The sequence below is a fragment of the Peromyscus californicus genome, unplaced genomic scaffold (assembly GCF_007827085.1).
Source record: "Peromyscus californicus insignis strain IS unplaced genomic scaffold, ASM782708v3 Scaffold_21__1_contigs__length_65335640, whole genome shotgun sequence".
Lineage (NCBI taxonomy): Eukaryota > Metazoa > Chordata > Mammalia > Rodentia > Cricetidae > Peromyscus > Peromyscus californicus.
The window spans coordinates 34,960,128-34,987,737 of NW_026294514.1; the positions used below are offsets into that span (position 1 = coordinate 34,960,128).

At 41.9% G+C, this 27,610-nt stretch overlaps 1 protein-coding gene across 8 annotated transcripts in view; it reads left to right on the forward strand.

The window, feature by feature from the left end:
- Rhbdd1 (rhomboid domain containing 1) overlaps positions 1-27,610 on the forward strand; it is a 171,458-nt gene that overhangs the window by 24,554 nt on the left and 119,294 nt on the right. For 3 of the 8 annotated variants that reach the window (XM_052750025.1, XM_052750031.1, XM_052750032.1), the window contains exons 1-2: positions 4,146-4,241; positions 26,230-26,738. In XM_052750025.1, coding sequence (XP_052605985.1) covers positions 26,306-26,738 — 433 coding nt within the window. In that variant the 5' untranslated portion in view covers positions 4,146-4,241; positions 26,230-26,305. Of the gene's footprint in view, positions 1-2,845; positions 2,949-4,145; positions 4,242-4,442; positions 5,260-5,286; positions 5,632-26,229; positions 26,739-27,610 lie in introns of those variants that run through there. The other 5 variants (XM_052750026.1, XM_052750027.1, XM_052750028.1 and 2 more) reach the window with 4 other exon arrangements.

Consider the following 27,610-nt stretch of genomic DNA (forward strand, 5'->3'; position numbering starts at 1 on the left):
CCTTCATGGGCCTGAATTCTCCTCAAAGCCTCCACCATGTTGTCTCCCCATGGTATTTATACTTTAATATATTTCTTACCCAAAAGAACAGTTTGCCTTAATGTTCCTCTTGAACCACACACCTGAGACCTTACACTCAGGAAGTTTTATTTGAAATCAGGATCATAGCAAGTACAATGTTTAGATGAGGTCACATTGAGATAAATTGGCTTTTTCAACCTTGTGACTGGCATAGTGTGTGTGTGTGTGTGTGTGTGTGTGTGTGTGTGTGTGTGTGTGACACGAGCATCATGTCTTAACACAGGTAGATACACAAGTGTTGCTGTGAAAACCAAGGAAGACTAAAGTTTGCTGCAAATACCAGAAGCTAGAAAAAGGCAAGGATTTTCCCTCCCAGTTTCAGAGGGAGCATGGTCCAGACAAAATTTTAATATTGGACTTGCATCCTCCAGAACTGTGAGAAAATAAGTAGCTGATGTTTTAAGTTGCCCAGTTCCTGGATCGTTCTTTCTTTCTCTCCTCCCCCGTCCTTCCTTCCTTCCTTTCTCTTAAATACCAATCCTAGACAATGAAGTCTTTTTAGATGTTTAGATCTTGAACAAGTTTTGCCAGTTTGTATCTAAGACCTTGTCTAGTGTCTTTGCAACACCTACCTTATTAACATAAATTTATACATAGTTTCTTGTAATCTAAATTTCTGTAGAATAAGTCATGAGATACACCCATTTTCATGCCTAATTTGGGGCATTTGTATCTTTTTCCTTTTTGTAAATCAAATAGTCTTTAAAAGAGAGTCAGCTTTTAATTTTTATTGATTTCGTCTCCATTTTTCTGTTCATTAATTCCTTATTTAGCTTGGTGTGTGTGTGTGTGTGTGTGTGTGTGTGTGTGTGTGTGTGTGTGTGTGTGTGTGTGTAATGCTCTTTTTTTTTGTCTTAAAGCCAAAATATTGAGACCCTTTTCCAAGGCAGTGCTTCAAGGCAGTAAGTGCCTTTCAGATCATTGTCTTAGTTGGAACTGGGAAATTTCGATGTTTTCTTTTTGTCCAGTTAAAACTACTTTCTAATTTTCTGTACCATTTTAGCCATTGAGTAATTTAATTTCCCAGTATATTTCTATTGTCTATTGCTAATTTAATTTCACTGTTACCAGAGAGGATACCTTGTATGATCCCATTCATTTTAAATTTATTCACACCTGTTTTATGACCCACCATATGGAGCTATCCAGAAGAGACACTTGAAAAATGAGTATAAATTCTGCTGTTATTAAGTAGAGTGGTCTGCACTTGCCATTTATGTTGAGTGTTTTTTACAGCCTCTATATACTTAATGATTTTTGGTCTAGTTTCCTGCCCATCAGTGAGAGTACTGAAATATCAGGCTTTTGCTGTCTGCCTCTTAATTCTGTTCTTCCCCACCCCCTTTTGGCAGTGCTGATCAGGCACTCTAACATTGGGCTACACCTTAAATTCCCAGTTCTACCAATTATATTGTTGGGTACATGGGCGCTTACAGTTCTTGGATCTTCTTAGTGTGTCGGTTCTTATCACAGCGAAATCTTTTTGACACTACAAAGCTTTACTTTTCCTAAAGTTTATTTTCTATGGCCATTATAAGTCACTTAGGGTTACCCTGTGTGTGTGTGTGTGTGTGTGTGTGTGTGTGTGTGTGTGTGTGTATAGTCTGCTGTTAAGTATTGATGGTCTTATCATAACACATGATCCAAGTTTGCCCTGTCATAATTCATAGTTGAATCATGTCATTTGCAAGCTGTTCCATAAGAAGGATGATATACACTCCTTAATCACCTTTATCCATCTTTTGAAACAGTTTTGGGTGAAATATATTTGATTCATTAGGAGCAGTAAGAAATAAAAACAAACTCCTCCTTTACAAGATTATCCAGCTTTTGGTGTATGGTGATGTTGCCTGGTGTTTTTCCCTTCAGGCTGGATTCTGAAAGGGGCGGGTGGGGGAACCCCCCCCCACCCCCCCACCCCCCCCACCCCCCGCGGTGGTCTATCTGCCCTCCGACTAGTTCCCACTGGACTGTGACATGACTGACACAGGAGGTAAACCAAGCTCCCATTTCAATGTAAGCACCACAGTTTAGGACCACTGGTTTGAGGCAAATGGCTAATCTTAAGAATTGTTGCTTGTCCTTCAAGGCTTAGTTTAGATACAATTCAAACTACATCTTAGACTGTAAATATATGTCATATATTAAATTGAATGTGCACATTGTTATCTGACAATTAAAATACACTTGAGCTCTTAAAATCATTGTTTTACAAGGTAATGTAACAATTGTGTGCTTTTTTTTAATGTTAGAGGACTTATTCTGCCATTGATCTTTTAGTATTTTTAAGTTTGTTTACATGTGAGAATTCTACTGACTGTCCCTCTAATAAAGTTTAGGCTAGGAAATTATTATCCAGGAAATTATTACTATCAAGTTAGAAGGAACTCTGGCATGATATAATAGGCTCATCTTACCTATAACTTTTGAAGTCTATAACTGCTCAACAAAATCATTTCCCACAGGGTGAAAGAGCTTTGTTTTGAGACAGGGTCTCATGTGACTCAGGGTAGACTCAAACTTGCAATGCAATAGGGGGTGTCCTGAACTCCTGATACCCTTGCCTCCACTTTCCAAGTGCTGAGATTACGTGTGCTTGCCACCAGCCCTGGCAAAGTCATTTTCAAGAAATAACAAACAAACAAACAAATTTCTCTGTTCTCTTAAATGCCAATGAAACATTTTACTTATATTTAAAATAGGATAGAAATGTTTTTACTTACTTTTTTTTTTTTTGGAGACAGGGACTCATATAACCTAAGCTGGGCTTGAAGTTAAGTAGCTGAGGGTGGCCTCAACCTCTCAATATTCCTGTCTCTACCTTCAAACTGTTGGGGTTATTGGTGTGTACCATCATACCCTGCTCCGTAAGTACACACTCCTAAGCCCTATCTATGATTGTATTATATTTTTGAGATTACTGATTTGAAACTTGATTTGCAACTATTTTAAAGTCACCTCTGTATGATAATGACAAAAACAATGAAAGTATAGAAAGGTGTAGAGAGTGGCAGAAGATAGAAGATAGGACTACAATAATAGAATGGATACATTATGATTGATCAGAAGGAAAAATAGGAAGTCCCTTCCAGTTGAGAAATAGAGCTTATTTTTCTCCTTCCCCCATTCACTTGGGCTTCCGTTTCCAGGGATGCAGCTTCTCATTGTCAGTATTGGACCAACACACTCTTTACCTTAAAAGGGTTAAATTATAAGATTCAGGAATTCATCCCCGAATTTGCTAATAATTTTGTCATTTGAAAATCTCAAATATATCTCCTATAAATGAGCCAGATTTTCACTTAAATTCCAACTCTGAGATAAACATTTCCAGGGAGAGTTCTTCTATTACACAATAATAGAAGACAAACTTTTGTAACACAGGAAGTTCTAATACACTAACTAAACACGGCTGCTAAAACTTTCGGTAAATAAACAAAGGGCTACCTGCACCTGATTCATGCCCTGAAAAAGTGGAACTTTCCTCCAACTACTAGAAAAATTTATGCCAAAGACCGTTTACTCGTATGAAATTAATGCAGCAATCAATGCCTTTAGCTGAAACTGGTTCCACACTAGAAGCAGAAAGGAAAATTGCATCAAACGACCTAAGACTCAAACACCTTATACCTCAAGCCCTTAAAGCAGTAAACAGGCAAAGCTGTGCAGCCTCGGATCTGCGCTTGGGGACTGAAAATGTACACCGTGGCCTTGTTTCACTGGCCTACTTTCTGATATAAGCAGCTCTCTCGAGGCCCATGTGGAGCAGGCAGTGTCTGTCTCCCCTGTCCACCTCGAAGGCTGTGCTGGGCCAGGAAGGGACTTTCTCCACCTTGAGGGAGCTGGCCATAGGCGGGGCTAATGTGCTCTGCGCGTGGTAAGTGGTCACCAGTTATTTACGGCGGTGAAAGGACACTGATATCGTCGTTTCTGAGGTTTGAGCTCCATGAGCCCTACGTGAAAAGCCCGGGGAACACAAGAAAGGCCATAAGCGGCACTGAGCATGCGCAGCCGGCCGCTCTTCTTTCCCCCAGGCCGCCGGAAGTGGAGCTTCCGGAATTGGTGTCCGTGCGGGAAGTGGAGTCTCGGGAATTCGGGGTCCGGGCGTGATGACGCGGGTACGCGGGAATACGTGAGGACGCAGGCGGGTCTTAGAGAGAGTGAGTTTCCGCGTCTCTTTGGCTAAGTTTGTGGCGTCGCTTCTGTGCGGCGTCTGTCGCCGCTTTCCGGGGCCGCAGATGGAGGGGCCGGGGCTGAGATCTGGGCTGGCGCGGGCCGGGCGGAAGCTCTGCTTTGGGGCTAGGGTCCGCCGGGCGGAAGCGCTGCTTTGAGACCGGGTGGGAGGTCGGAGCTGGCGGGGGGCTGCTCTGGGTCTTCTTAGCCCCTCAGGCTTGGGGGACAGGGGGAGGCGGCACGGACCAATCTCACCCGGATCGCTTGCCCGGGCGCATGGAGGTCCGGGCTTCCCTGATGGGCTTTTGATAGATTCCTCTGCTATCAGGAAGTTTGAGGCGAAATTGCATCAGCCACAGAGCTTGCAGTGGCCGCTGTTTTGTGGCGGGACCACCGCTTCTGTCAGTACGCAGGCCCATGCTAACCCAAGAAAGGCTGTTCCATGTTGTAGGGGACTGAAATACATCTGTCCGAAGGACTCATCTCTTTTCTGCTCACACAAAAAGCTCGTATCGTATGCTTTTCTGTTGTTCCAAGCTAGTCATTAATTATTTTTTTAAAAACTGTTAATATAGAATTATTGCAGTTAAGATTCAGTTGTCAGGGTATTTTAAAGTCCCTTTCAGTGGGTTCGTGGCACCCAGATTTTTGTTTTGTTTTGTTTTGATGTGTGTGGGGTGTCTAGTTATCATCCCTCTACTTTTTACTCCAACGTTCTAGCCTCCTTTACCTTCTTCCTGTTTCTGTTACTGATTCTGCTTCCACTCTTCTAGTGTTCTGACTCATTTCAGGAGAGCAGGTGGTCCTCAGAATAGTCACGCTTTGGTCCCAGAGTTGTCCGGATTATCAGCATCTTCTGGGAAATTGTTGGCAATACAGATTTTGGTGTCATACCTCTTCGAGCAAGCCTTCCGGTCCATTTCAGTGCTTCTGGGTGCTAAATTTCATGAATAACTTAGCTGTAAAAAGTACTCATTGTGGAGTCACAGATGATGTTTGAATAAGGTGAGGTATTACCTAGATATGGAACCTTGAGCAAATCACTTTACTGTGACTCCATAGTGCTAAGCATTCCATGTGAAAACAAGTAGGTAGCACTAAAGCATCAATGTTATGTTACTCAAAAGTCAGGCATTACTAAGTTACTAGACCTGCCTGAAGAAAGCAGATTGTGGAGGAAGGACAAATTGTAGGGTTAGATAGGAGTTTGAGTGCATGGATATTGTGACTGCTGCCTAAAGGAGACTTCTTTTATCCCAGTCACGTTCTGAATAGTGAAAATGTAGACACAGGACAACTTTTTAGCTGGATGTGGTGGCTCACACCTGTAATTCCAGTGCTCTGGAGGCCGAGGCAAGGAGAAATCACAAGTTGGAGGTGAGCCTGGGATACATAATGAGACCCTATGCAATAAGGCAAAACAAACCCAGAAAGATACAGCAGTAGGTACTGATACTCATATTTTATACACTGTAGCATTTTAGAAAATGGAATGATAGTAATTGTGATAAGGTAGTTAAAAGTTCTTTGGCCTTCTTGTTTCTTCAGCTTAGTTATACCAAAGGTTGGCCCAGGATTTGGTAAAGGCCAGAACAGAGTTGAACAGAAGCATAGAGGTAGCACCACAAAGCCAAAGCTGATGATGTTTCTATCCTTATCTTTTGTCCTCAGATGTCATACAGCTCCATCACAGCAAAGAAGGCCTCATATCCATTTATTTGAAGGCTCACAGTTAAGTTAGACATGGTCCCAACCTGCTGATTTTCTTCAAATAGCTACATGTAGCGTTTTCTAAAAACTCGTCATTTCTCCAAGGATCCACCTAGGGGAACAAAGAATCATTCAGGATTTGAAGCTGCTGCCCTCGAGCCTAGGCTTGTTACAGTATTGAAAAGGGCCAGTGACTAACTGTGGCCTGTGTGACACATGGCTTTGACTGGAGAACACTGGTACTATCGCCATGCTGAGACCCCGGGTTACCACGGGGAGTGAATTTTCATGTAAATATGCCCCTTATGATATCAATTTCTATCAGTAATTGTTAACCTTACCACCAAAGTGATACTGTCCCATCATGAAACAATTGTTTTTCAAAAGGCTCCAACATATTTTCTTATTCTGTATGAGAAAGATGTGTAGCTATGGTTCTGGGTCAGACCAACCTACTTGAATTCTGCCTTCCTTTGTGCATTGATTATGTCCTATAGACAAAGTAGCATCTTTCCCCATTTTAATTTTTCACCCTGTAAAGTGGAAATCATAGCAGCATCTGATACTACTAAGTTAAAGGAGATAATGCGTTGACTGTTATCTGTTACGACATATATGTTAGGCTGTGTCTCTTGTTGAAAGGGGAAGAAATGATTATCAGTTTAATTCTGACTGCCCTGTTTATTTCCTAATCATCTTTTTTTTTTTTTTTTTTTTTTTTTTTTTTGGTTTTTTCGAGACAGGGTTTCTCTGTGTAGCTTTGCGCCTTTCCTGGAACTCAGTTGGTAGCCCAGGCTGGCCTCGAACTCACAGAGATCCGCCTGGCTCTGCCTCCCGAGTGCTGGGATTAAAGGCGTGCGCCACCACCGCCCGGCTTATTTCCTAATCATCTTTTATACATGAGTTCATTTTATCACCTGGTCACTGCTCTTTTTAAGTGATAACGATGCTGAAGTGAGAGTCAAGATTTCATAATATTGTGAGAGAAAGCAAACACTTGGAGAAAGTTACAGCTCAGCTTGGTAGAAAAACATTAGTTATTTCATAATCAGTGATGTCTAGACATTGTTTTCATAATTTCCAGAAGATTAAAGATAATTAACATCAAAATATCTTGGATTATCCTATCACTGACTTCTTTGAGTACAGATAGCTCCGTCATATGAGTCATATAATGCTGTTTATGTCATAGAAGATGGTATCTCTGCAAATAAATGCATAAAAATGTTATTAGCCCTGAAATAATTGATATTTTTTCAATATATGTGCTTTACCTAGAACACTGGTGTGTTCTATCTTTTTTTTTAAGTACGAAGTCCGTATATTTTCTTCATGTTTTTACATAGCTATGAATGTATGAACATGGAATATACTTAGAGGCATTCATAGTAGGCCATACTTTTGTTAACTTTGTAGTGTATTATATGAGGGTAAGGACTAAATAGAAAAGTAAATAATCTGTACACTTATATGTGTACATATATTAAAATTATTGTAAAAAGCCATTAAAACTTTGAAACTGTTCTTTAAAAGATGTCCTTTAATGGAGCCATCATTCCCATCATTCCACCTAAGCAGCGATTCTCTGTTTGTTTAAATTTGAGCCTCTTCAGCAGAAATTTACACAGAAAGTTCAAGAGTGGAAAGGCTGTAAGATCTGTGAGGTTGGAGGACGCGGGCTCCTGATCCAGAATGTGTCTAGAGGGAACTGAGATTCTGGGGATCTGTGCATGAATCCCTGTCAGCAGCATAGCTCTGAGGGGGAGCGGTACCTGAAACCATGATGATGCTAAGAACCCCAAGTGCTTGGAATCCTTAGACGTGTCCTGCAGAATTCTAGGTTTGTCTCGGTGTATGTCTGGGTTCTCATATGGAGGCATGGGTGATTATTTAAAAAACAAAACAACCAACCAACCCCAAACAAATACAGTCTTCAGTCTGACCCATATTTTACAGACATAGGATTCCGTGCAGAAAAACGAACAACAACAAACCCCACAGCTTTTTAAAAATCCCTCTTACGCTGTGACAGCTGTATCAGTATCCAAAGCTACTTAGTATTTTAACTGTTGTTTTGTATCATAAGTGACAGGGGATGGGAAACAACCAGTCAAAAGAGGTATACAGTATTACTTGTGTATACAAGATACAATGTTTTTGTTGTATGCCAGTGTCTGATGTTCATTCATATGGTAAAGTAGTTTTTGTTTTACTGAATTTTTACTTAATAATGACTCCTCATAAAAAATGATTTCAGATCTAACCATTTGTTAGCTTGTTATTGGTAGTGGTAGTAGTAATACTGTCATTTTCACACATTGAGAGGGGTTTCCTGGTGACAGCTGGAGAGTGGGGGAGGGGGAGTCACTTTCAATCAACCAGCTGCTCCTTGCAGCATCATGGTGGTGATATTTCAAAGCTGGTGGATAATTCTGGCTGTATTCGGAAAAGAAAATGTGTCATATTTCTGAGATGCAATAGATAGTGTGCAAGAGCCCTTTGGGATCTAGATGATAGCCAGCTGACAGCGTGTGCATTCAGGCTTGCATGTCGGTGTTATTTACCATCTAGTTTCTTGGACATTGTTACATGCACATCATAATTACAAAGCAATAAAGTCCAGTTCCATGGGGAGAAAGTCTCATTACTTTATGGACAGGAAGGGAAAATGAAAACCGAACTGGAGTGGTGTACTACATGCTTTTATGTGGTCTGCTATTTCATCTGTCTTCACCATGGCTTTAGGAAGCAAGCGGGATTTTCTTTATCCTGTGGATAAAGAACCAGGAAGTTCAGCAAGACCGAGGACATGGTGTGTCCAAGGTTACACAACCATATTTGATCTCCTCTCACTTTAACTTCAGGGATGTTACACCATCAGCTGTTTGCCCAGGGTACTAAATGACATTTATTTTTAATCCAGAGTCACAGGAAAGCAATGATTGAAATTTATATATGTATTACAGTGACTTCAGATTTATAAGTAACATGTAATGTGCGTGTGTGTTGCAGCTATGCATAACTCTGGATTTTTTTTCCCTTAGACGAGGTATTTTGGGCAACACTGAAATTTTGACACCTTTCTTTCCGCAACATTATAATTTTGTGTGTTGTAATGAATGAATTGTGTTTCAAAATTTGAGCCATTATAGAAAGATGACATGCTGGCACATAGTTTCTTGCCACTTAACCAGTATTCTTTTCTTCCTGTCAAGGCATGCTAATTTTGTATTAATAAGGGGCCTGTTGATCTTCTAAATTTCCATCCTTAGAAGTCCTTTAATTTTTGTGAGATGGTTTTGCTGTTTCATTGAGTTTGGGAGTCATTTCATCTTCTTCCTCATGCCTGAGGACAGTGTTTATCCTAATGTTTTATTATTCTCTCACTGCCATAGAAAACCTTAAAGCTTGGTTTGCTCTTACCCCTGTGTGCATGCCCACTTAAGTGCAGTTTTGAAGAAGTTTTTCATCATGTGCTAATGCCGCTGTTGATGCTTTCCCTTCCTAGGCCGTGGCTTCCTCCAAGGTCTAGCTTGTTAAACAGAGGAGTCTAGACTGATACAATCATGTTCTTCGTGTGGTTTCAGACACATACACTGCCTGTTCCAGGCTTCTGATTAGAGAAATGTGTCTGTTCATGCATTGAGTGAAGTGAGAATTGAATGGGTGAATCTCTGGAAAGCGCCCAGAACCCTTCCCGAAGGCCACGAGACTGAAGAGATTGAACCCTTGTTCAGTGTTGTTTCTTTTTTTTTTTGTAGTAGATGAGTGCAGGTGTTTACCTCAAGATCTAGGTAGACCTTTTTATTTTTTATTTTTAGACCTTTTTAGACCAGTGACACTTCATTTATGTCTGTACTCTAGACTTACTTTCCATGAAGAACAGTGAAACAGAGATGAAGTAGAAGACCACTTCTGTAATTACTTCTAATTCATTCTGTGGTGATAGATTGTGTACCCTAATAAAATGTGCCTGAAGAACAGAGGACAGAACAAGCCACTAGATTAAACATAAAGGCCAGACAGTGCTGTCACACACCTTTAATCCAGCACTCACGAGGCAGAGATCTGTCTGGATCTCTGTGAGTTCAAAGCCACCCTGTGCTACATGAGATTGATTCAGTCTAGGAGAGAAACAGAGCTAGACAGTGGTGGCATACACCTTTAATCCCAGCACTTGAGATCTCATGCTTTTGCTTGGGAAGCACACACGCCCTTAATCCCAGGAAGTGATGGCTGGGTGGAGGAAGTATATAAGGCGTGAGGAGACAGGAACTAGAGGCTTTTTCAGGTTGAGGAATCCTAGAGGTAAAATGTGGCTTCTTCCTTTGTCTCAGATCTTTCAGCAATTACCTCAATATCTGGCTATGGGTTTTTTTGTTTTTTATTAATAAGACCTTTTAACATTCAAGCTACACATTCTTTAAAAGTGACAGTTTGGTATAAATAGAAGACACAGCTAAGACCCTCTGCTTTTCCTTTTGAGACTATTCCTCATCTAGTGCTCAACTGAGCATAAACATTGACGAGGACTTCCTGAAGAAGTTGCTCTTGTTCATGTCCTTAGACCTCTACTCCTTCGTCTTTAGGAACAGCATGTCTGCAGTAGACCGTTGAGATACAGCCCATGTGACCTCCATGTTCTGGTTCTCTTATGGGCTTTGTTATCTCCTTTGTTAGTCTAAAGGAGATGGCAATGCTTGAAATAAACTCACACCTACTTGTGAGCACTTTTGTAAATGTGTGGTTTTGTGGGTAGACCTCTTTGATTGCAAACAGAAGAAGCAAACCTATCTAATTGATGTGATTCAAGTAACTTCGTTAAAGACAAGAAATGTACTGGAAGCTATGTGGCTGAGCCTAGATTGAATGGAAAATCCAAACGGCCATGCCTCAGTAAAGATCAGTGAGATTTGTGTAGTCTTGGCCACGTCCTTCAAGTGACTGTTGTATTAGTCCCAATGCCATCAGTACTAGTTTTCTCTATTCAGATTTTCAGTTCCAGGGCAAAGCTGTTACTCCAAGTTAGCTTACCCTCACCCTTGATCGAAAGTCCCTCTTTTTTCCCATTATCACACTGAATAGGGGTAGGCCACAGACTCATGTTAGAGGAAGAATGAGGTATTTATGCTAACGAGGCAGAAATCCCCAACCTGTCCCGATCATCAAGATCATCAAATAATTGCCGATGTCCTGTGTACTTCGTGGGAACGCACCCGGTCTTTGAAGTATGGCTGCTTTCTCCACTTGACTAGTTTTTGTGCAGAGTGCATTCAGTCCCATAAATAATTCAGAAACAGTTCACGCACAGATGAAATGAGGGGTGGCAGTGGCAGGCAGTACTTTCTCACAGACTTGGGATAGACAAAGAAATCTGATGTAGAGCAAAGATGAGATTGGAAGTCCTTAAATCCTCTTGAAGGGCGTGATCATGGGATGCTTGCATTGTGGTCCCCGAGTGCACCCTGGTTTAAAACCTACAGCTGCAGGCCTGTCAGTTGGGAAACTTTAATGAGCTCTCATTACACTAAAACTTCTGGTCTGAGCGAGGAGGAACTGGCTCATGATTGATACTGGAAATCATAAGTGTTGACGGGGCAGAAGTGGAGTTGGCGCAACCTAGAGATGTGGAGCAAGATTGAGGATTATAGGCAAAACTAGTAGCTTCAGTTTTCCAGTCACTTTTTATGTGTAAATACAGTCTGATCACCAGTGTTGAGCCAATAGCACCTTTAAAAGGAAGAGGAAAAGAAAAATTTTGTCAGCTGACATCTTGAGATTTTTTTTTTAAATTTTTAGTCTCCATAAATGAAGGGTCATTAAATTCTCACGGTATCAGATTATTTTGACAAAAAGTGACTTGAGATTTTATTATATAGTTTATTTTAATTAAAATTAACTTATGGGGCCACTGAGATGGCCCGATGGATAAAGGTCTTTGCCTTGAAAGCCTGATGGCCTGAGTTCAATCCTAGGATCCTGCTCATGTACAGGTAGGAGGAGTGAAAACCAACTCCAGGAAGTTGTCCTCTACTGTCCCCGTGAACGCTATGGTACATGCTCGCCCTTCCCAACACCTTCATGCACATGCACAATAATAGAAAATGATGATAATCCTGCTTTCACGATTCTTTCACATACTATGCTGTTTAAAAGGCATGTATATAATTGAGTCACATGATACACCTTAAACGTGTGGGATAGAATTCTTAGAAAATGTTAATCACCATCTTATAAAATCAGAAGTATTTCCAACCTTTTTTCTTAAGATCTCTTTTAGTTTATTTATGTGTGTAAACCACTACCACCTCTCAATTTATGGTTGTATGGTGTGGATGTTTGAAGTCTCCATTGGTCCTTACAAAACCGAATAAGCCTGTGTTATCCTGGGAAAAACTGATCATTTTCTTGAGGTCTGTCGGTCAGTGTGTTGTTCAGCTCCTCCTACGGATCATGCCCTTACCTACACTGCCCTATACTGCGTGCATTAATATTTCTGACCTTAGGTATAATTTTGTCAAAAAAGAATCAGTGTGTTCCTTTTCCCCAAGCCCCTCTGTTGACCCCCCGCCCCCCCCCCCCCCCCCCATTCCCTGACAACTTGTATGTTATGAAACTGTTAGACTGTGTTATCCACCATCAAGCTTCCGTGGGCGGTGCCTGTGCCGGCCGCCCCATAGTATAGCATTGTGTCCTGTGAAGCCTTTTGTCCTTCATGTCTCACAGCAGCAGCCGGATAGCCTTTCATGTGGAATTCAGCAAGATTGCTTTTCCTCCGACAAAGCTGACTGTTGCTTTCTAGGTGAAAAAAAAAAATAATTAAATGCTTTTAAAGATGTATTTGATTAACAGGAAGCTGATCTGTGTAAATTAATTATAACCGTAATGATGTCATAGCCCTGTCTTTTGTTATTAAGCAGGTAATTGACCAGGAGTTGAGAAGCTTATTGGAACTGACGGTTAACAGTTTGACCTTGGGTGCTGTCTGGAAGGGAAACAGGCACAATGAATGTAAATGCAGTTAGTTCATTGGGCTGTGTGTGTTGTCAGAGCATCTGATCTTGGGGTCTTGTTTCCATTCTTTCATTACTTCTTTGTTGAAATTGCTAGCCTAGCGTATAGTTCCAAACTGGACATTATCCTTACGTCTCTCACTAAAAGCATCTCACCAAACACAAATGTCTGTGTCCTTGAAGAACTGTAATCAAGACATGAAACCTTGGCATGTTTGGGGGTATATGCTCCAGGAAACAAATACAAAAATGGAAGGAATCTCGTTTTTAAAGTCTGTGAAGGAACGTAAGACAATTTTGATGGAGGGACATAGGGGCACACTTGCAAGGTGGAGAGTTTATTTCATATTGTAATTTGGCCAAGTAAGTTAAGAGTACTTAAGAATAACTGGATAATGGGAACCTTGACCTTTGATGAGTTCTGCTAAAGATGGGAATGTAAGACTCATAGACTAGATATGCCCAACTAACAGCTGTTCCCAGGGGTTAGCCACCTCACTCCCCCCAATGCTAACTGTACAATTAGTCCCGCTAAAGTAGGACATAGCCATTGCTAAAAATCATGATGCTATGCAAAATCACTCCAAGAACTAGAGAGCTTGGAGACAGATAATGTCAAGAGAACAAGATGTCAACCATATTTAATGGTAGCATGGTTTACATGTACTCAATAGAAGTATGTGTGAGTATGGCAGAAAATGTGGTTCTCTCTATTCAGAAAGACTTGGGCCTTGCTTCTGAAAGTGCTTGTCAGGACTGCAGGCTGTAACTTACTGTCCATCCGGTGGTGTGAAGAAGATGGGATCTAAAAATGAATGAGGGAGCGGTGGGTGTTGAGTGTGTCTACTCTGTACTATTTGCCTGAGCTGGGTGCGATTGTCTGCATGCATCATATATGGATTGATATTCAAATGGTTCTTTAAGTATCAGGTGAGTATGAACACATTTGCTTATTTCGAAAGATATGTTTTAGCAGAACCCACCAGACTATTTGCTATTTCTGCACTCTTCCATGGACACCCATGTTCTCAGGGTTGAGAGTACAAGCTCACTAGATCCTCCTTTAAAACCCCTTTTCTCCATTTACCTACTTTTTTTTTTCCCTCTTCAAAGCTTGGCTCAAGCAAGGAAACAGCCCTAAGTTCTCTGAATTGAATTTTGACTTAACCATATTCTACAGTAAGTAAGTAAGTTTGCATATTACTGGCACATTGCTCAAAAGCATGTGTATTTGTGGCAAAGGACAGCACTAAACTCAGATGGCTGAGGCTCTCAGCAGGAGAAAGACACCCACTTATCAGGTGAATATAAGCCTCCCCTAGCTCAGCTGAGATTTTGCACAAGGAACACAGAGGCTGAGTGGTACTGTATACCAATACAAAGATGGTTCCTTAGGCAGGACCGAAGCCAGGGACCCTGGAGAGTTACAATGTCAAGCTTTTCTGCAAACTGGACTGTGGTCTCATTTAAAGCAGTGACACCTGAGCCACATTATTTTAGCTAAATCCTGGCTTGTCCACACGATGAGTACTGATAGGCTCTGCTTCATCATGGTCAGAGGGTTGGCCAGAATAGTCTTACTCTTGAAGTGAACGCATAACTGAGGATTAACGAGTGCTGTGTATGTGTGTAAAGTTGGCCAGTGGTCTCACTTATTTTTGATGTGTGTTTTTAGAATCGATAGCAGAGTAGAAGTGTGTGGGGTTTTTTAACAGTCATTTAAAACAATAGATGCTAGACTCAGATTTTCAGAACCCTGGGCTGCAAAGCAGCCTGATGTTTCAGCTCAAGAAATATATCGTTTCAGAAGTTGATGGTTTGGGGGATCCAGAGCCACAAAGGTGAGGACTCAACTAAACTGAGCAGATGTAGGCCAGCTGGGGTTACTGTGGCCTGTGTGACCGTCATATCATTCTGATTCGTTACTTTTCAAAATCCATGTTGCCTTGGATGTTACTCATCTCATTGCTTTGACAAAATACTGGAGGAGAGCCACTAAAGGAAGGAAGGGTGTATATTGGCTTGTGCTTCCAGGGCTCGCCATGACAGAGAAGGCATAGTGACTGGAGCCTGAGGCAGCTGGTCACATTGCATCGCTGTCAGGAAGCAGGCAAGTGAATATCATGTTCAGCTCTCTTCTTTTTCATTCAGTCTGGTATTCCAACCCCGGCAATGGTGCTGCTCACACTCAAGGTGGCTCTTCGTACCTCAGTTCACCTAATCCAAATGATTCCTCATTGGCATACCCTAAAGCTGGTCTTCTAGGTGATTCTTGGTCAAGTTGACAGGGTTAATCTTCATATCTGGGGAGCCCTGCACATTGCTCACCAATATCAACGCCTTTTTTTTTTTTAAGTTTTGGCTAATGTCCCTATCCTTTGGGGAATGTAATTTTGAATCTTCATTTTTTTTTTCCTGTGTAATATAAATTAACTGGTTCATATGCTGTTTGGTTGCTACTGCTATTGATAAGTTCAGAGCATTTCCTGAATCTTCAGTTCCTTTCTGGATTGCTCTGCTCTCACTGATGCCAACATATCTCACGTGGTTCTTTTACTCTCAACTTCTAGTCCTCAGCAGAGTAGAAAAGTTGGTTTTTGTTGGGGAATATTATTTTAAGGTGTGTCACTTTTGTTTATGTTGCATTTGTTTAACTCTGTGAAGCTGTGTTACTTTGTCTGTCTAAAATACTTGATGGTCTAATGAAGAACAGAATGGCCAATAGCGAAGCAGGAGAAAGGGTAGGCAGGGCTGGTAGGCAGAAAGAATATATAGAAGGAGAAATCTGGGGGAAAAAGAAGAGCCAGAGGAGGAGGAATCCAGGGGTCAGTCACCCAGCTACACAGCAAGGCACGGAGTAAGAATAAGATTTACAGAAGTAAGAAAATGGGGAAAGCCCAAAGGCAAAAGGTAGACAGGATAATTTAAGCTAAGGAAAGCTGGCAAGAAACAAGTCAAGCTAAGGCCAGGCATTTATAACTAAGAATAAGTCTCCATGTGTGATTTACTTGAGAGCTGGGTGGCGGGCTCCCCAAAAGAGTAAAAGAAAATCCAACAACAGTTTTTGATATGGGAGTAGGGGTAGTTTGTTTTCCTGTTTTATGTTTTATTTATTCAAGCCATATGCCTCCCTCTTTAGTGATGAGGTCAGGGCAGAGGCTAGAGTCTAACCTCTCTGCTCTGCCATCTTCCTGATTAGGTGCAGCCGACCTCACCTTTTACCAACACTCCGACTCAGTGTTAACACTGCTTCTTGGGTTTTTTGAAGTCCAAAGAGCAGAACCACCTCATCTTCAAATCTCTACCCTGATTGTGTTTATTGTCTCGGATATGCATTTTAGGGTTGGGAATGGAGGACCACCTAATTTGAAACAGTTGTTCCATATTTAATTTAAACTCTTTTCATAGCTACCAACTCCCCTCTGCTTCAGCAATGCTGTGTTTACACAGATAAGGCTGCTTGCATGTCGGTGGGCTCCAAAAATCCTCCTGACTCCAGAAAACCTCATGTGTAGTATTTGGAGGTGGATCATGTGGGAAGTGATCAGGCCACATGGGTATGAGGCATGTATGGATGTATGGGAGCCATGCTTTATAACGGGTACAAGGCATGAATGGGATGCACGCCTTATGAAAAGCCTAAGACATCCCTGTGGTCTATTCCCTACCACCTCTAAGGCTCTCATCACAGTGACATCACTGCTGCTCCAATCTCTGCTTTCTGGCTTATAAAATGAGGAGTGATTTTTCCTTCACCTAGTGAAGTACCTGCTTATAGTGGGTTGAATTAAGGGATGCCAAAAGCATCTAACATAAGATTTTCTTCATGCTTTTAAATCATTGGCATTATCACACTTTTAATGACAGATCTCATTAAGTTCTAATTAAACTTCATGGTACATGTTATAAATAAGTGTTGACCTAAAATGAAACAAGATTGATTCCTTTCAGTACTGTTAAAGAGTTGCTTCAGGCTTTGTTTTTTTCCTCCAAGAAGCATTCATATGGGAGAGAATAGGTGTCAGTCTTTGTTGTTTGTTTTGTTTTTGTAGCCCTGGCTATCCTAGAACTCACGCTGTAGACCGGGCTGGCCTCAGACTCAGAGATCCACCTGCCTCTGCCTCCCGAGTGCTGGAATTAAAGGTGTACACCCATGCTGCCTGGTGGGTGTCATTCTTTTTAATAAGAATTTCTCATCTTGTGACTTATGTCAGAAGACCCTGGCTAGGTAGAGGGACATTGAACTATTTCCTGGTCTACTCCACCATCATCACAGTTTCAACAGATTTTTATTTACATACTAAATAGGCATCTGAGGCCCTTGTTACCTGCTGTATGAGTGCAGATCAGAGAACTTGGCTTTCATGAGTGATGGTGAGCAGGTGGGGCCTTTCAAAGGCATCAAAAGGGGCCAGTCATTGTTGCTCTTGTGAGACACAAGCATCCAGGGGCTTGGCTCCTACACTGCAAAGTCTGCCTAAGAGCTGGGTGTGAGTCCTAACAGTCCAGTGTATGGGTATTGTCCCCTTGGTCTTTCTTATCTGTATAAGGAAAATAGAATTTGTTACAGTTTCACACCAGGATTACTGGAGGGGTATTCACTGGGTTTGGAATTGGGAACATGCACTTGTAAGTGATTTGTGTCTACTATACTTCACTTCCGTGCCCTCTGGTGGGAAGAGAGCCCATCTTTGACTGTTCATCATGGAGATGAGCGAGTCCCTGTGACTGTCCATCTGCAGAGAGGGCTTTGTGTATGAAGCACCTTGGACAGAGGAAGTGGAGGCCAGGCATTTCAGCGTCTTTAAGTATCAAGGGCAGAGAAGCACCACTGAGCTATTTCTGTGGATAACAGCTTCAGGGTGGGCACTAACACAGGCGATTTTCTTGATGAGTGCTGGGCAGACCAGCTAGTATATAAAGCAAAACATAAGAACTAAGTGAAATGAAACAAGTTACACATGTCCACTTTTAATCTAAATGTATACCTATCAGCCATTATTGGAAAGTATAGAGATTATCATAATACTTTAGTTCCTAGGCTGAGCCTGAGTGGGTCAATGATGATGATAAAGATGTGTGATCAGCCGGGCGGTGGTGGCGCACGCCTTTAATCCCAGCACTCGGGAGGCAGAGCCAGGCGGATCTCTGTGAGTTCGAGGCCAGCCTGGGCTACTAAGCGAGTCCCAGGAAAGGCGCAAAGCTACGCAGAGAAACCCTGTCTCGAAAAAACAAAAAAAAAAACAAAAAAAAAAAAAAAAAGATGTGTGATCAGCGGATACCTAGAGTTCTTACATTTCAGCACCTCCAACCCCATGTACAGACACTGCATGTCTCCCCCAAACACACACAAAGCCAGACTCCCCTCAACCTCCATATCCCTTGTCCCCAGTTGGACATGGCGTCCTAAGGTGTACAGATCAAACGAGTGCCACCCACTTTTAACCTGGGGTCCTTGTTGTTAGTCATCGGTTCTAGAAGGGAGGTCTTGTTATTTAGTGCCAGCGTCAAAGGTAAGGGGTTCAGGCATAGATTAAGAATTTACTCAAGATCCGGGTGTGGTGGTGCACACCTTTAATCCCTGTACTTTTGAAGCAGAAGCAGGTGGATCTCTGATGTTCCAGGCCAGCCTGATCTACAAATTGGGTTCCAGCACAGCCAGGCCTGTTACATAGAGAAACCATGTCTCGAAAAACCAAATCAAAAAAAAAAAAAAAAAAAAAAAAAAACAGGATTTACTCAAGATCATTTAAGTCAGGATTTAAACCAGGGCCTTTTGGCCCCAAAGTCCATCCTGTTAACCATGACATGCTTCATGTTTTTTGCAAGGTCAGAAAGGTATTTGCTGGCTCACAGGGGAGGTGGTGTGATGAAATTGAATTTTAAGCAAATTGGATCAGATTTTTTTAAGTAGATTAGGGGAAGTATAATGTGCTGAAAAGCCGGCGTTTGTGGGTTGTGTTATCATATCAATACATGGTTATTAACGGCTGCTCACTTGTCTGGGATATTAAATCCTCACTCCTCCACATTATCATGTTTTAGCTATGTCAGCCTTCCATGTGATTGGTGCTAACTAAGGCAAGCTATTTTTTCTTAGTTTTTTGAAAATTTATTGTAAAACAAAAGTCCTGCTGCAAATAAAAAAGGCAAGCTATTATTATAAAAGACAGTTGGACTTCGTCCCATTAAGGGTGAGGAAGTTTTTGAATTTGTGAAGATTGTGACTGAGGAAAAAGAAAGGAGGAGCCACGTGTCTTAAAAGCCAGGTCTTCTCACTGAAAACCAGAAGACACAGGCAGTGATAATCAGGCGGTCTCCAAACTGGCATTCCAGGCTGGGTGGCTGTAATAACAAAGGCTCTGAATTTGGAGAACCATTGTACTAATGGTCTCTGCAGACCTTAAAAGAAGACAGCACTTTCTCTGGAGCAGAATCCAGGTTGTGGGCATTTCCACGAATAGATGCTGGAATGCAATTATTGAGAGTGTCATGGTATTCACGAAGACTAGACTCCCATTACTTTCTTAATAAAATTTGATTCCTGTATTCATGTTTTATTCATGAAGTCCGTTTTTATTCATTTTATTGTCTCCATCTCTTTATATTTCTCCATTAAATGGGAAGTAAGAAAACAGAGCTCAATTCCAATTCCCTTTGATTTTGTCATTAGTACAGTTCACGAAGCCACTTAACAGATTTTAGAAGGCTAGAAAGAATTGTTGTTTGTGTGCAACTTGTCATCAGCTGATTATGGCGTCTGATGAAGATTCCACACTGTCTCCCCCAGGACTCCCTATTTACTAGTCAACTTAGGTAGATGATGCTTTCTGGTAAATTGAACATGGTGTAATGATGTGAAGCCATACCATCTGCTATTATATTTAATATTTAAATGTTAAGTTTGGAAAGCATGATTTATATGCCATTTTATAAAACTTGGAGCGGACCTTTTTGAAATGCATTGATTTATTTGAAAATAGACCTGATTTTGTTGGTAAGTAGTCAGTTAAAAAAAAAATTCTTCTCTTTCCAGTTGTTTAGCTTGAAGTGTTTAGGGCCCCCCCTCCCCAGGCAGTGGGATTGGGACTCGTCCCTGGTGCATGAGTTGGCTTTTTATGGTGGGACACTTTACACAGCCTTGGTGCAGGGAGGAGGGGCCTGGACCTGCCTCAACTGAATGTACCAGGCTCTGCTGACTCCCCATGGGAGACCTTGCCTTGGAGGAGGTGGGAATGGGGCTTGAGGTTGTGGGGGAAGGCTGGGGGTGGGAGGAGGGAGGAGAGGGGAATCTGTGGTTGGTATGTAAAATGAATAGAAAAGTCTCTTAATAATAAAAAAATGAAAAAAAATCTTGTCTTTCACTGACTGTTAATGCATCTTACACTTTTTTAATTTTCAGGAATATATCTTGAATATGTGCATTGTAATTCAGATCTCCTAGGAGCTAAGGAAACTACTACCTTTTCAAAAATGAAAATGTGCCTATAAGTTTTATTAGAGGAATAAAATAATTGTGTTATGGTGCTGGGTGAAAACAGTCTCCTCCATTGACTCTTCAGTGACAAGTAGAGAAAGAAGTTTCTTAAGTTTGTGCTTGAAGAGTCATGAATGATAAGCTTTCTAAGAATGTTCCAGGTCAGCTTATCCTGTCTTAGAGAAAGCAGACACATTGAGCCAAGCAAGGGCAAGATGCACTGGTGTTTCCTGGCTATTCTCATGGTCCTTTGAATATGTTAATGTGCTGTTTGTTATACATCACTTTGTTATCTGGCTCTTGCAATTAAGAAAGCAGAGATATTTTTACGTTCAGTGGGAACTTTTTCTCTTTCCATAGCATTTTGCATGTTTTGCAGTAATTAGAAATGCCCTCTGTGTACATTTGAAAGGATTTTGCACTATTTACAGGCTGATGTGTTCTTCTTAGCTGTGCCATGCTGTTGAAGGGCATCCAATTTTCCCCTCAACATCCCATAGCCCAGAGGAATTGTGGTGCCAGTTTTTGCAGTTCAGCCAGGTGCTTTCTTTGTGATTTCACCTTTCTTCATGGTGCTTTCTCTCGATCCAAGCTTGTTCTGTGATTTCTGGAGGATAAGGGGTGAGTTGAGTGCACTTGTATGTGGTGAACATTTCTGAATGCATATTGTGTTCTCAGGAATGTAAAGTTAGCATTTTATCATATCATTAGCCTTACTTTATGGAGATGTACATGCATACCACTTCATACTCAGTAGGAAAGCTAGAATAAGAAACACGGATAAAAAGCAAAGGTTCTTAATATGATAAAGTCGGAGGCTTTGCACCCTACGAGAGTGAGCACACAATGGTGCATGAGTTTAAAAAACAATTTATTACTCAAAAAGTTAAGACAGAATTGCTGTTTTTCCCAGTAACTCTACTCCTAGGAGTGCGTGTTCATACAGAGAATAGCACACTAGGATCATGGGGGCATTATGCATCATAGGGCCAGGCTGCCAACAGTGGACAGTCCCATCTGATGAGTAGAGAAAGAAGATATGGTGCATCTATACAATGAAATATTACTTGAATATAACAAATATTGGTGTGTAATATGAGTGATCTTGGGAGTAAGAAAAAGAAGTCAGATGCTCTGTATTGAATAATCTCACATGAGAAGTCCAGAAGAGACAATGGACAGGAATTAGGCGGATAATTAGTAAGATCTGGGGGAAGAGAGGCATTGAGACTGCTAAAAGGCATGGGATTTCTTTTTGGCACCAAGAAAGTTCTGGAATACTGGTTATGGTTACACAACCTATGAATATACTAAAATCCCCTTAGTTGTGCGCTTCAAGAGTGTGATTATTATGGTATGTGAATTAAGTCTCCATTTAAAGAATTCTAAACTTCGGTGTTTAGAAAGTCGGACATTTAGAAAGCTCTCAGCCTGGGCAATAGCAGGCCTTTGATAAACACTTGTTAATCACATTTCCCCTATGATTTTTTTAAAAAGAATATTTATGTAAAATTGTTAAATGAAATTTGCCAAAGGTCTTGGAGCAGTAATGGCACACCATTGATCTTTCTCAGCTCTGTAACAATAAACAGTTTCTTGGAGAGGGAGCCACACAATGTAAGATGATTTCAGTGAATTTGTTGCCCTTACAATAATACAGAGACCCCAGTCTTCAGCGTGGTGTTTAATTACTCCCATTAAGACTCTATCATGTCTGTTTCTCTTGTGGAATTAATTTGGTTAGTATCACATACTAAATTGGGAATAGAATTTATAGCTTGTATATATTCTTGCAATTTAATGGTTTCAGTTCTTATTGAACATTTAAATCTGAAAATTGAGATATATACTGCCTTGGTAAATGATAATGGTGAAATATTTTCTGCTTTGCAAGTAGAATTGAAAATTCCCTGTAATTAGTTTCTTTTCCCTTTCTATTCCCCTGGAGACGCACTGGTTTCTCAAGTTATGAACTCAGTTTCTTTGTTTATTCTAGCCGCGTAGTTTTTCTTATTACATACCTGTTTAATTTTTAATTTCTCATTAAAAGTAAATATGGCTAATTTCCCCATCAATATTCAAGAAATCTTCCATGTCTCTGCCACAGCCTTGATATAGTGCTGTCTAGTGTATATTACCACATAATTAAAATGGCGTTTTGTTTGCCAGATAGTTCTGGCAAAGCAATCTGTCAGTGCATTTTAAGTGACTCACACGTTCCTTTCTATGAAGTTGATAGAGTGTTCTGAAAGGTAGAGTAATGCACATCACATGGTGGGAAGATTGATACAGCTGTGGGCAAATAGAGATCGTGAAGGTGTCCTGGTCTTCTGGTTTTATATGCTGGTTTGATAAACCTTGACTGTGGAGGTCCTAGGCTCTAGTAGGGAAATCTCCCACTATTGTTCTGCTGAACAATCATGTTGTCTGCCGCTTTCCAAGTACTCATGTTCATACCCCAAAAGTGCTGTTCTTAGCCTGCTGTCTTAGTTGGGGTTCCTGTTGCTGTGGTGAAACACCATGACCAAAAGCAAGTTGGGGAGGAAAGGATTTCTTTGGCTTACAGTTCCACATCATAGTCCATCACCAAAGGAAGCTAGGACAAGAACTCAAACAGAGCAGGAACCTGGAGGCAGGAGCTGATGCAAAGGCCATGGAAGGGTGCTGCTTAGTGGCTTGCTTCTCCTGGCTTGCTCAGCTTGCTTTGTTAAAGAGCCTAGGATCACTAGCCCAGGGGTGATAACAACCACAGTGAGCTGGGCCCTCCCCCATCAATCACTAATTAGGAAAATGCCCTACTGGTTTGCCAACAGCTTGATCTTATGGAGGCATTTTCTTATTTGAGCTTCCCTCCCCTCTATACTTTGTATCAAGTTGGCATAAGACTGTCTAGCACACCTTCCTCAGATACACTTCTTACTGCAAGCAGGCATTGGTTAATGCAGAAATCCATAGCTGTCCCAAGGGCTGAGAATAAGTGATGGTGGAGTGTTTTGCCCCAACTTGGACAACCTTAATACCTGTATTAGTAACTTTTCTGGTGCTGTGATAAAAACACCATGACCAAGGCAACCTATACAAGAAATCGTTTAATTGTGCTTATGGTTCCAGCAGATTAGAGTCCATGATAGCAGAGTGAAGGCATGGTGGCAGGAATAGATGAGAGCTCGCCTCTCAAACCTTAAAAGCAGGAGGCTGAGAACATACGGAAAATGGCATGATTCTTTTGAAACCTTAAAGCCAGCCCACTATGACACACTAACAAGGCCATACCTTCCAACCCTTCTCCAACAGTTCCACTACCTTGAGACCAAGTATTCAAACATAGGAGCCTGTAGGAACCATTCTCATTCAAACCCCCATGATCCACCCTCAGAGGCTCAGGCAGGGAACAGTCTCAGAAGAGGGAGTGGAAAGAATGTAAGAGCTGAGAATGGGGAGGGAGGTGTGCAGTAAAGAGATGTCTTCTGGGTATGACCTAGCCATTGCGCTCATGAAGTCACTACAGCCATGGTTCTCTACACACAATCTGTACAAGATTGGACCCGTCAACACTTCATCACGGATGAAGTAGGGACCAGTGAGGCCACATCCTCCCCCAAAGGATTATCAGCAATCAAAGCTTGGGTGGGGGGCGGGTGTATTACTGTCTTCAGTGATGTAGCCACAGATAAGTGGCCCGTGCTCCATGCGGTGCTCCAGCAAGTAACTCTAAATTCACAAGAAGAAAACACGAAAGTACATGGGGGAGGGGGGGACATGTCTAGAAGGGTGCCAGCGGGACAGTTGGGGGGATGATGTGAAGATGACTAAAATTCATTATATGCTATACAGAAGAATAAGAAACTGATTTTGCTGAACTGATTTCAGCATAAGTGATATGACCCTATAGAAGTGAAAATGCTAGCCCTTTCCCAGCACCTCCTTTGCTCCTAGAATGTTTTAGCAATCCTGGGATATTGCTAGTTATTCCATTTTAGAGCTATGGGCTCACTTAAGGTGCTCCTAAGTAGAAGCTTTTTTTTTTAATGTTTTTTTCTTTAAATATTTTAATGTTTTTAAATTAAAGTATAGTTGCATCATTTCTATAAAGCCCATGCATTGTCTAGTGTGCTCAGTTATTGCTCCCTGGAATTGGTAGCTGAGAAATCTCCATGAGAAAACACACATCAGTAAATGAACATTTTTCTGAACATCTGTTACCATCTCTACATGTTTTTCCTGTATCTCTACCTGACTCCCCACCCCCCATTTTCTGTTCTTCTTTTCAAACCCTTGATCCTTTTTATGGATGTGTTTTTAGCCCCGTCTTCTCATGAACAAGAACCACCAGTCCCTCTCCAAAGTCAATACCTTCTGTATTAGTAACTGTGCTTCTCAAACCACTGGAGGACTTACTTACCTCTCCATGGTTCAAATTAGGATGGGCTCATTGGCCTCTACTTTACATCTGTGTCAGCCAGGCAGCCTTGTGTCTCATGGTTAGCTGGCCGGTGGCCGGGACCATCAGAGGACAGGAGTCTGTGCCAACTGGCCCAGACATAAGCCCACACAGGAACAGACACCTGCAGCACACCTTGGGGCCAGGTTTGGGCTTCTTGTAGTATCCACCCCTCTGCTTTCTGTCACCCCAAGCATGTCACAATGCCAGCTTCAGTCTGGAGGGTGACATGGAGGGCCTCTGACTCACAGAACTCTTCCTCGTCACTAACTCAAATGAACTCACATGAACAGACAATCTGTCGCCACCTCCGGCAGAACTGTGTGCCTGTGTCCCTGGGCTCCCTCTCTGTGCTTACAACATCCCGTGGCAGTGGTTGGCTGGCTTCTTGGTGACAAGTGAGCTTATAAACAAGGACTGTATTTTTCAGTGTAGGATTTGGCACATAGGTAAGTTTTTAAAAGCTTATGGCCAATGAAGAATTTAGGGAGTTGACACCTGGTAGTATGAAAATTCAGTTAGACCGTAATATGCTCACAAACCTTTGTTGGCATTTTGAGTGTTTCTGCTAAAAATAATAGAAGAGATAAAGAGACTTGGCAAGGATTTGATTAAAATTACTTAATCTTTGCATACTATCTTTGTAGTTTGATTGACATTGTCCAAATGGTCGGGCTTTTTTAAAAAATCTTTTTTATGTGTATATGATGTGTATGTGTGCATGTATATGGTGTGTGTGTATGACTTAACATGTGTGAGTGCTGGCACACATGTGCCATGGCATGCATGTGGAGATCAGGGGGCAACCTCAGATGATGGTCCTCACTCTGGATAATTGGATTCATGTTTTCATGTTTACATAACAAGCTTTGCACACTGAGCCTTCTCCCTAGCCCTTGTCTTTTCTATTATTATTACTGTTACTATTATTGTGTGTGTATATAATGTTTGTATTGTGGGTGTGCATACCACAGTACATCTGTGTAGGTCAGATGACAACTTTGTGGAGGTGGTTTTCTCTTTCCACCTTTTTGTGGGCCCAAGGATCAAACTTAGGTTGCTAGGCTTACCTTTTAATTTAATTAACTAATTACTTTAAAAAGGAAGATACATTACAAGTTCATAATCATACTGGTCAGGGACATCATGCCTGTCCTTAAGTCCACTAGGACCTGGGATAAAATTTCTATTTTAGAACGTGAAAGAAGTTAGTAAAAGTAAATATCTCTGTTGGGATGAGAAGTAGGATGTGCCAGTGTGTGCTCCTCTTCCAGCGAATGTCCTAGCAACATGGGGTTCTCAGCTGATGGGCTTCATGTGCATATGTGTTTCAGGTGCTGTTCTCTGTGTCCCTTCCTGGGTTCCTAATCCTCAGTCACAGCTCCCCATCTGTGCTCCTGGTACCCAGTCATGCAGCGGAGATCAAGAGGGATCAACGTTGGGCTCCTCATGCTCCTTTCCCAAGTGTTCCATGTTGGGATCAACAACATTCCACCTGTTACCCTGGCAACGTTGGCTCTCAATGTCTGGCTCTTCCTGAATCCTTTGAAGCCCCTGTACCACTCTTGCCTCAGCGTGGAAAAGTGTTACCAGCAAAAAGACTGGCAGCGTTTACTGCTTTCCCCCTTGCACCATGTAGATGACTGGCATTTGTATTTCAACATGGTGTCCATGCTCTGGAAAGGGATAAAGCTGGAGAGAAGACTGGGAAGCAGGTGGTTTGCCTACGTCATCACCACCTTCTCCCTACTCACCGGGGTGGTGTATTTGCTCCTGCAGTTTGCTCTTGCTGAATTCATGAATCAGCCCGACTTCAGAAAGAGCTGTGCTGTCGGTTTCTCAGGTAAGGTGGGCACTTTCTCAGGAAATCCTTGTGAGGGCCACGAGGGAGGTTGCCCGCTTCCTTTCCTAGTTGATAAGGGGACAGGATCCTGAGTTGTTAACAGCTGCTGGCGCCTGCATCTTGCAGAGCAAACTCACTGGGGTCTAAGAAGGCATCACTTAGGCTGTCCCCTGTTGTGCTGCGTCTGCATTCTCAGGCACTTAGAACTAGGGCCTGCTAGAAGATAGTTTTATAGTGCTGGAAGTGTGCACCCGGCCCCCTCATAATGCTATGGAGGGGCTCATGGGTGTCTTTACAAAAGAGTGTTCTCGAAAACTGAGTATGCCCATGAAGCAGGCTCAGGGTACACTGGTTACCAACTTGTCTCGAGTCCAATGAGGCATAATACACTTGTGTGCAACCGGTAACACTAAGCAAGTGGAATTCTTACATATAGGCAATCAAGGAGCTGTAGAAGCCTGGGGTTCACTGCGAGCTAGTCCTCAAGGCTCGGAAGGCTTCCCAGGGCAGATGAGGTCTCGACTGTAGATATCCTACTTGCAGATGAAACCTCTAAACGTCAGCCTTCCTTTATCCCAGTACACCCAAGGATCGGAGGAATTCCTGAAGGACAAGCCTAGAAGATAACCTGTGCCATCTTTATTTTGGCAGTTGTACTTGATACCTCCCACAGTTTTTCGTAAGACCCATAGGCATAGAAGGGGGAGAACTGAATTGGTCTAAGGTTACTGAGAGAATGATGTTGCTTATGCCTCTCAGGAAGCCATTAAAATAAATATCGTGATGGAGAGATGGTTCAGCAGTTAAGAACATATCCTGCTCTTCCAGAGGACCCAAGTTTGATTTCCAGTACCCTTGTTAGGCGGCTCACA